General features: G+C 45.6%; 3 protein-coding genes across 13 annotated transcripts in view; 1 reads left to right on the top strand and 2 right to left on the bottom strand.

Annotated features, from left to right (window-relative positions):
* col25a1 (collagen type XXV alpha 1 chain) overlaps window positions 1-2,702 on the bottom strand; it is a 132,962-nt gene extending 130,260 nt beyond the window's left edge. For 4 of the 11 annotated variants that reach the window (XM_020624371.1, XM_020624382.1, XM_020624375.1 and 1 more), the window contains exons 1-2: window positions 1,943-2,700; window positions 1,714-1,780 (exon numbers count right to left, since the gene is read on the bottom strand). In XM_020624371.1, the coding sequence (XP_020480027.1) occupies window positions 1,714-1,780; window positions 1,943-2,194 (319 nt within the window). In that variant the 5' untranslated portion in view covers window positions 2,195-2,700. Of the gene's footprint in view, window positions 1-1,713; window positions 1,781-1,942 lie in introns of all 11 variants that reach the window. The other 7 variants (XM_020624373.1, XM_020624372.1, XM_020624379.1 and 4 more) reach the window with 4 other exon arrangements.
* A 1,595-nt stretch (window positions 2,703-4,297) lies between these two features.
* On the top strand, window positions 4,298-6,549 carry LOC109974267 (uncharacterized). Its single transcript, XM_020624388.1, has 4 exons — window positions 4,298-4,693; window positions 5,078-5,242; window positions 5,376-5,518; window positions 5,593-6,549. The coding sequence occupies exons 1-4, from the start codon at window positions 4,659-4,661 to the stop codon at window positions 6,429-6,431; spliced, it is 1,182 nt and encodes a 393-aa protein (XP_020480044.1). The 5' UTR covers window positions 4,298-4,658; the 3' UTR covers window positions 6,432-6,549.
* Window positions 6,550-6,797: 248 nt separating this feature from the next.
* The window catches only part of larp7 (La ribonucleoprotein 7, transcriptional regulator), a 4,713-nt gene continuing 2,722 nt past the window's right edge, over window positions 6,798-8,788 (bottom strand). Inside the window, exons 9-13 of the mRNA XM_020624413.1 lie at window positions 8,700-8,788; window positions 8,129-8,241; window positions 7,820-7,979; window positions 7,425-7,516; window positions 6,798-7,229 (exon numbers count right to left, since the gene is read on the bottom strand). Of these exons, the coding sequence (XP_020480069.1) occupies window positions 7,152-7,229; window positions 7,425-7,516; window positions 7,820-7,979; window positions 8,129-8,241; window positions 8,700-8,788 (532 nt within the window). The 3' untranslated portion in view covers window positions 6,798-7,151. The remainder of the gene's footprint in view (window positions 7,230-7,424; window positions 7,517-7,819; window positions 7,980-8,128; window positions 8,242-8,699) is intronic.

Below are 8,788 nucleotides of genomic sequence, written 5' to 3'. Positions count from 1 at the left end.
AGTGAGAGCCTTGTCCGCAACCCGAAGGCACAGGGAAACGACCCTCTCGTTCACCGGGGTAAACTCCAACACATTGCGGCTAAGCTGGGGAGCTATGAGCTCTGGCCGAGGTCTGCAAGGGAAAAGAATTTTGGTCATTAATTCACAATTAGCAAGTCTTGTTTCTTCTTTCATCACTCTGTGTTGCTGTGCGCATCTGGCCTTCACCCAACAGAGAGCTCAGAGGTCAGGGCTAACAACAGATGACTCCACAGCGTCCCGCACTGCCCGTCTCGAGCTCCAGCCACTGGGTGACTCTGCTCCACATCACCACTTTGGCTTTTCCAGAGAGGTCACCTACAGGCACCTACTGTGTCACACTCCCAGCTGGAGCTGATCGAGCACGTGAAGCCGACAGATCCCTCTTCATTCCTCCAGCACATAGCAGTTCAGCAGTGAACTCAGTCTGCTAGAAATTAGCATCAGATTTCCATGATGCTGATAGATTCTCTGACATGTTACTGACAGAGCCAGGATAATACTATTCTTTCTGATTTCAATGACTCATTTCACCCAAACTGAAAGGGGTGGAGGATCCAGGGTGATAAGCCTTTGGTGTTGTGGAAACTGGCTCAGTGACATTTTGGAGTTCATAACTATAGTTAACACATAAGAAAGGCTGCAAGGCGTTAAGTGGATCATCCCAATGAAATTCATGCAACTTCTCGTGTCTGTGTAATCCAAAAAGTCCATTTTATAACTAAGAAAGGCAGCTCTGTCTGCAGCCAACTAACAGTGTTTTTCACATAATCTAATGGGTTTTAAAGGATTAATTTGGCTCGTACAGTAACTGGATTTTATCACCCCAGTAAAGACCATAATCCTTCAGATACTCTGAAGGAGATGCTCAGTTTACATTCAACTGTGACAACATGCTCCTCCTACAGCAGTATGAAGGAAATCCTGTTAGATCCTCATTGTACACAACCCATAGCTTGTGTATAACAATAGGAAAATATTCTTATTAGACTCACTGGGTTTTAAAACTGTACAACCATCTGAACTCCAGACTTAGCTGTTGGCTTATGTGGTAGCATTTTTAAATCCATATTGCCAGGAAACATCTGCAGGGCTCTTTCTGTAAGAAGATTCCTGTCTTTTTCACTGCATTCAAACTGGTGCCGTCAATCACACGTGCCATGTTTCACCCCCAGTTACATCTGACAGTGATGGACAAATGCCAAGGTAAAAGCCAGAAGGAATGTGATGCTACAGCTCAAATTGTGCAACAATTCTTTCTAACAGCCCAGCAGAATCTCCCACAGCAATGCACTGCAACCTGGACTCACTCCCAGAATGATCTGAATGCTGACCAACGCTGAGGGAAACAATGTTTCCATCTACTGGTGGGAAACGTGAATTTCAAGCAGCGTTTTTATCCAAATACACAGGCAGCATCACTAGTCAAACAACCTCTCAGCACCTCTATGTATAGAGGCTGTTAAATGCCGTCCTTTCTGTCAAGTGGCACGGCCAGTCAGCTGTCTGCATCCCTCATGGCAGGCCTCCCCAAACCGTCACAACACTACTTAGGTAAACTGGCATGTGTCATCGATTTCAGTGGCCTGTTCAGAAAGCTCCCATTCATTCTTACATCAACTTCAGACAGGCTTCAAATCCAGCGTCTGGCGCACACACACATAACCAGAGTGAGAGAAGTAGAGTTTCCTTTACCTGGAGGGCAGTTGCATTCAGGTGATGCTTGTCTGGCGGTGCGAATCTTAATTTTCTCATAGGAGTGCTGAAATCAGAAAACAGTGTCATTTCATTCATATGGGCATGATGTTTTCACTAAACCTCCAGGATATGGGGGAGTTCTGCGAGTCTGAAACAGCGTCACTTGGGCAATTAGACGGCTGAAATCAATCAAGTCAGAGAGCGCAAGTTCAGGAGCCAGTCTTACCTGAGAGAGCAGCTCGTCCACTCTTTGTTGAATCAGGGAATTAAAATCATCCATGGAGTAGCCGGGGGCAGGGATTAAGGTGTGCTCCCCATTCCCACTCTCCAAATTCACAACCCGGCTCTTAATATCAGCGGTGTTAATGCTGAGAAGAATGCAAAAGGCGATGGACGCCAGTGAACATAAAGACGAGATGACGTTCAGCACTGTTGTGCGACAGCACTGTCGCTTCTGAGGCGCCACTTCTTTCTCCATTTTCCGCGCACTTAGATGCTCCTCTTGCCTCTGCGATTGCTATTTAACTATAACTACCGGCTCTGCTGGGAGCAAACTGCATCTGGCGCGGAGTCGCGAATTTATGGCACACTGGTCTGTTTGAGTGCGTGTCTGCGACGCGGCATTCACGTACAGGGACAGAGAGATGAGTGGAAGTCAGCCTGCCTGACGACGTGAGGGGCTCCTGCAAACTTGTTGCACCGAGCCTTGCACAGTAGTCGACTGCAGAAGAAATTGCTATTATGCACAATAAAGTAAAAGGAGAGACTGGGGAACTAGAAGGCAGTGTGCACGCAGTGGAGACGACACTAGTACTCGCAGCTTTTCCACAACGCAGGCATGCTCCCCCTCATTAAGGCAACAGCACGCCTCCAATCTGCCCCGACTGATTAACATAATTTATCCCTTTGCGCTCTCAGTCCAGTACAATTGCCCCTCAGTTGGCAGGAAGTGTAGCTACGAGCTTTGTGGTTGTGAAACGATTGGACGCTGCGTAAAGTGGAAATTGTCGCACTTTGTGTAATGATGGGTGACTGTAAGGTCACCATAAAACAGCAAACACGTTAGATAATGAATTAATAGGTTTTAAAACTGAATAATCACATTTCTGCAGTCAGTTTTTGGCGACCATAATATTCAGTTTTTTGACATTATGCTGCGTAAAAACGCACAAACATCTTAAGTGCTCGAGATAAGGCACCAACTAAACTGTCGAAATGTGAATCTCATTGACTGACCAGTGGAGAAAGGAGCTGGTAGTCATTGCCTATTCCCTTAATTTAGTTACTAGGATTGTGTCATGACAAACTGGAACATGTTTCACTGTTACAGACATCGTTTCTGTGAAATTCCTGCACGGCTCCAAACTGCAGAGGTGAAAAAACGATTGTAAACATTCATGACAGTTTGAATAGGACAATGATAATCTCATATTTACTAAGCTTTGGCACCACCCTCTGGTTTACATAAGCATCAAGGCTGTAGGCTATATATGATGTGCTGACTGTTACTCCGTTATATTTAATGAACAGCAGTAATATTACATCTATTTTCAACGAGGTTCACAAGTTTCAAGATGCCGAAACTATTCTGAGTGATGCAAATAAGAAGTGATAGAAATGTATTAATGGCAGAAACTTCAAATACCCATAAGCCTCACCAGACTTCTCCTTCTTCTGAGGTTCCTCTTTCCAAGCCTTTTTGCATTTTAATGCTTCTCTGTGAAAACACGTCACTCTACAGTAAATCACTTCAAATGAAAGATATGGATGAAGTGCACAGATATCAGTGTGGATCTGACTGATCACTATCCAAGGCAGTTTTTGTCTTTGTCCCACCAAAATCTAAGTATATTCTACTATTAGAAATGTATTTTTATGTTAAAAAAGGAAAAATTGATCTGATATTTTGAAAAGTCAAAAGTAGTATATAATCAAACTTTGTCAGAATTCCTGATACAACCAAGCCCCTCCCCCTTTTGTATCTACATGGATTTTTACTAAGATTTTTTTATATATATATTGGTTCAGTATGTCTTAAGATGATGGGGGCCATTAGATGTCTGCTGTTGGCCTCTTGCCCTGTTTTGTAGGCATGTTGTTGTGGGCTGTGTGCAAACTGCCTTGGTGGTAAACTATAAAATACATCGTTTGACTTATTCTGCTCTAACGCCAGATAGAAGTAAAATGTTTTACTTAAAAACTGTATACTCTATTACTGTGAAATTGTTAGAACCAAATGGACCTGACAGCCTTCTTTCAAGTTTTGGACGCCATCTAGTGGACAAACACGGCAACGCGCTTGTTCTTGTGAATTCAACAATCCATTATTTAACATCTGTGGGCGGAAAAATCCCCATGACGGCATCAGTTCGCCTGCGGTGGGTCACAAGGTCATCGTTTCCTTTGCTGCCTCATGTGCGCGTGTGTTGGTACATATATGAAAGCTTACATGCCCACCCCCTCCCCCCTTTTTGGACATGACTGCGAAGTGACAGATGGAGCCCTGCAACCAAGTCACCTTGCAAAATGCACCACCCGTATCCACCGTGTTAAATTAAACCAAGAGGAGCAGTAAAAGCCATGTAATCAGGCCTAATGCCACATGATTTTACAGCTTGGATTGTTTTAACAAAGCAGCTATTCCACTTTATGTACCATAACTACCGGGGGTTCGGGATCCTCTTTACGCGCCAAAAGAGCGCATTGTCACGAGCAGCGTCCTCACCTTGGCAACCGGTCTGCGTCCACTAGTGTTTATTTTTAGAAGCCGTCGTGACACTCTCGTTCAGCACACAGCCCGTGTTCCTCCGGTCAATAATTCATAGGTTGTAGGCCTGCAGTGAAGAGTCAGGGAGCAGGGCTGCAGCGACTTCCAGCCACAGGACGCCGAAAAAGACACACAGGGTGCACGCACCGCCCCAGGAGCGAGACACCCCCAAACTATGAGGCAGCGCAGCACACAGCGAGCCTCTATGAGGTGAGGTGATCTGCTTGTAACGCGTTTCTAATGGGATTTTGGACGGGCTTTCCCAGACCCAAACACACACCAGCTGGACACCGGCTTGTAGCTGTGGATTCTTTCAAATTGAACCTTTGCTACAGCCAGTTTTCTGTGAATAGTGATCAGGGTCACTCGTGCAGGGGTTTTAGTCTTATGCTACAGGTTAACAACTCTTATCAACAGAGAAATGATATATAGTGTCCATACAAGGTAGGTGCTAACTCTTTTACTTATCTTCTAAACCCCCAGGTACATTATTCTGTTTCTATAGATTGTGCTGATGACTTATGTCTGAGATAAAGTACAAACCGTGTCAACATATATAGTGTAGCTGTGTCTAAAACTCGCCTTGATGTGCAGGAAGCACTGTGGCCCCCGCTGGGCCCCAGCCCGGACCTCCATGACCACCGAGTACCAGGACAGGTTCCTCCCTCCCTGCTGCCATATGGCCGTCATCTCCACCGCAAAACAGAAAAACCCTTACCATCCGCTGAAGGGGACCAGTTCTGACATAGCCACGTATCGGTAGGTTGTATCGTTAATATTGCTCCACCTGTAGAACCGATGGAGCTTAAGCCAAATATTGAGCTCAAATGTGTGCGAATTATACACTTCCAAAAGCAAAACGGACAAATTTCACATCTCATGTGTGTTTCAGATCATACTTTGTCACCAAGTTGGTAAAAAACCCGCCGAAGGCCCCACAGCCACCTGTGGCACCCAGAGCTCAACGGCAATGCAGCAGCGCTCCACACATGCAGCTGAAACTCAGGGTGGAGGACTACACATCTGTGTACAAACGTAAGCCACTTAAAGACCGGTGGAGTCATTCAAGGCACAAATACAAAAGAACTCTCACAATCTTCTATCTGCAGATGACTTCCGAGCATGGAAGACGAACATGGACCGGCTGAGTGACAGCTTCAACGTCAACCAGGGGTCAGTTATCACAGACAGCCCCTCCCAGAAAGGTGCTGCTGAAGTGGAAGTGACCTCTCCACCAGCCCTACAGAGGCCACGTGTGTTTGAAAGCATGACCAGCTACAGAGCCGACTACGTCGCCCACCCAGTGCAGCCCAGGACAAGCAGAGACAAACCTGTGCACCGAGACAACATAGCTCTGCTCACAGAGCCTGCAGCGTCCTTTACACCCAAGATGGCTTGGGACATAAACCAAGAACGCACTGATGGAGCCAGTGAATTCTTCAAGCATTTCAAGACCCAGTCCCCGGAAACCAAGTTCCACGGCCAAGGCAAAGCCCGAGTGTTCAGTCCAGCAGCTGATCACACTGAGTTCATCTCCACCACACATGCAGACTTCACACCACTGAAGTGGCAGCGCACCGAGCCAATCCTGCCCTCTATGCAAATCAGCCAGAGTAAGGAGCCTTTTCACGCCACGACCACTATGAGGGAAGCTTACAAAGACTGGAACACACTGCGACAGCTCCCTGCCGTCCATAAAGAAGACATGGCCTGGCCCTGGAAAAGCCCCGTGTCAGCGTGCACAGCTGCGGCTGCTGAGAGCTGTAAAACCACCAACAAGCCTTTGAGACCTGATCCCAAAATGACTGAGGCTGCAGTGTGTAATTCCAGATGTAATGCATCCTGGATGCACCAGTCAACGTCTGCAGACAAAGGAGTGACCCGGTCGGACGGCGACGACGGCGAGGAGCCATCACAGACCCACCAGATTATCAGCTATATGATTTAATTCATGAGTGTTATGTAATCTGCAATGTGAAAGCAAATCATATCCAGTTTGGTAAAGAGGTTTTCATTAGATAAACAGCTACAGGCTTTCTACCACAACATGGCGTATGTCTTTCAGTAATAATGGAAATACTTTGCAGCTGAAACATCTGCTAGTCAGCAACTTAGCGGAGGAAGCAAAGCTGTTTTGTTTTGACTGAGGCCAACATTTGGCACTGGAGTGAACGCTCCATCTAAACCACAGTATCAAACAGTGATACTTGGCAGTAGGGCTGAATACATTTAAGTCAAGGCAGCCTGTTTTTTTGGCCTTCTATACAAACTTAAGAAGCACAAATGTGTTGCAAATATACAACCACAAAGAGTGTAATAATCAAATAATGACATTTTATTAGAAAACAAAAAGGCAACTATACCAGGGACAATGTCATGATCCAGCCTTGACTGGGAGAACTTTCAATTCTATCTACATCATACACAGAAAACTCTCCTTAAAAAAGTGAAGTATTTTAAAAAGTCTTCCCAAATCATCTATGTGCGTAGCAGCAGGTCACATTACCTCGGGGGCTGCAGTGAAAACAAAATGAGGGGACACTGAACTCACTTAAACCTGTCCCGGGCTCCTCGAGCCCTCACCAGCTGCTCCCTTCACACCACATCATGCAGAGTCTACAGGGTCACACAGGTGTGGTTGTAAAAACAAAGCTAGCGTAAGCAGCTGCTAGTCTTCTTGGAAACGGATGTGCTTGTTCGCCTCCTTGGCCCGGGCAAGGATGATTTTTTCTGCTTTGGATATGAGCTGAAGTGTGACAAGAAAAGGAGGAGTTACATATGACAGCAAATTAACGGAGGACAAGGCACTGCTTTAATATGCCAACATTATTCCAGGTATTAGTCTGTATCAGAAAGCATTCTAAGTGTTCACAGATGGATTCCTCATCATTCTGCCATCAGCCTGTATTTTTCCATTTGACACTTTCCAGGGTTCTCTCACCTTCTCTGTGCCACGCTTCTTCTCCCTGGGGCGATTCAGCTTGACTTGCCGGTCCACCAGGATCTTGTGCCAATACCTTTGTTCATGATCACCTTTTGATCCCAAGAGTAAAATGTTAAAATTGGTCTTTCTTCCTGACTCATTCAAAACAAAAGCTAATTCTTGAGCATTTAAATCATCTAAGTTCAACTATGAAATCTTTTGAAAAACGCAAAACTTGAGACAAACTGACGGGCGCTGCCCCCATAACTTATGTTTGCCTTCATCAGAGGCCAGAGCTCGGTCATCACGTCCTGTCCTCACCTGGACTACAGGTACACACTGTAGCCATGTACAGCAGTACACACAAAAACATGACGAGCATGTCTTCCTCTAAATAAGTCGAGGAAGCGTACCTGAGAGGATCTCGAGCTTCCAGCCGTGCTCCTTCTGCAGCTCGGCTCTAGCGTCGCTGACGGCTCTCGCCTCCTCGGGGCTGTGAAAGCGGACATGACCCTCGGCATCTCCTTCCAAGATGTCAACGTACGCCACTGGTGATATTTTGCACAGAGTGTCCTACACACACACAAACACAAGAGCTCAGCCATACGATGCCTCATTACCAGCCACAGACTGTAGCTCATTCTTTTCTCTGACTTTTCACCACTTGATGCCCAAATACAGATAATAACACCAACTGCCAGTGGCACTGAGAGGTACTGTACTTTGATGAGCTTCCTCCCTGGTAGAGGCTTGTTGTCTGAAATCTTCATGATGACACCGCTGGTAAAGCGAGGGCCCTCACTGGTCGCCTTGTCACTTTTCATCGTCTTCTTCACTGGGTAAAAAAAATAATAAACCACACAAACCAACATCATCACTTTAAAGCAACACATACATGATTATAGAATCACAAGCTGAATGAGAGGCCCAGCTCCAACGGGAGATTCTCTGATGTTAGCAGTTTGTTACTAGTGAATTTGATTTGAGGCTTTCAGACCAACACTGTTGAGATTGTGTGCAACATTACACAACTGGATCATACGGACTGTGTGAAATTTATGAAATTAAAAAAGGAAACTTCCTCTCCACAAGAAATTTTTGCTATAATTCCAGGAAATGTCCCAATTTTAGCATAAACTCTGTTTCCTAACGTCTTCATATATGTTCAACGCGTGGGAAAATAAAAACGAGTGTAATTATAACACGACTGGCGATAGGAGGTCGTTTTCCTCCCAGCTCTGCAGTTAGGTCATCTGTAGTGAAATTACTGAAACTGCTGGTCACAAAACTCACCGTCTTCATCATGACCCACTTGGTCTGTCTCCATTAGAGTCTTGGACTCGTGCTCAATCTTCTGAATGCACTGCTTCAACGATGCCATG

Source organism: Monopterus albus, unplaced genomic scaffold, assembly GCF_001952655.1.
Source record: "Monopterus albus unplaced genomic scaffold, M_albus_1.0 scaffold326.1, whole genome shotgun sequence".
In the NCBI taxonomy this organism is placed as follows: Eukaryota; Metazoa; Chordata; class Actinopteri; order Synbranchiformes; family Synbranchidae; genus Monopterus; species Monopterus albus.
The sequence above is the reverse complement of the archived record's forward strand: the minus strand, read 5'-3'. Positions and strand labels throughout refer to the sequence as shown.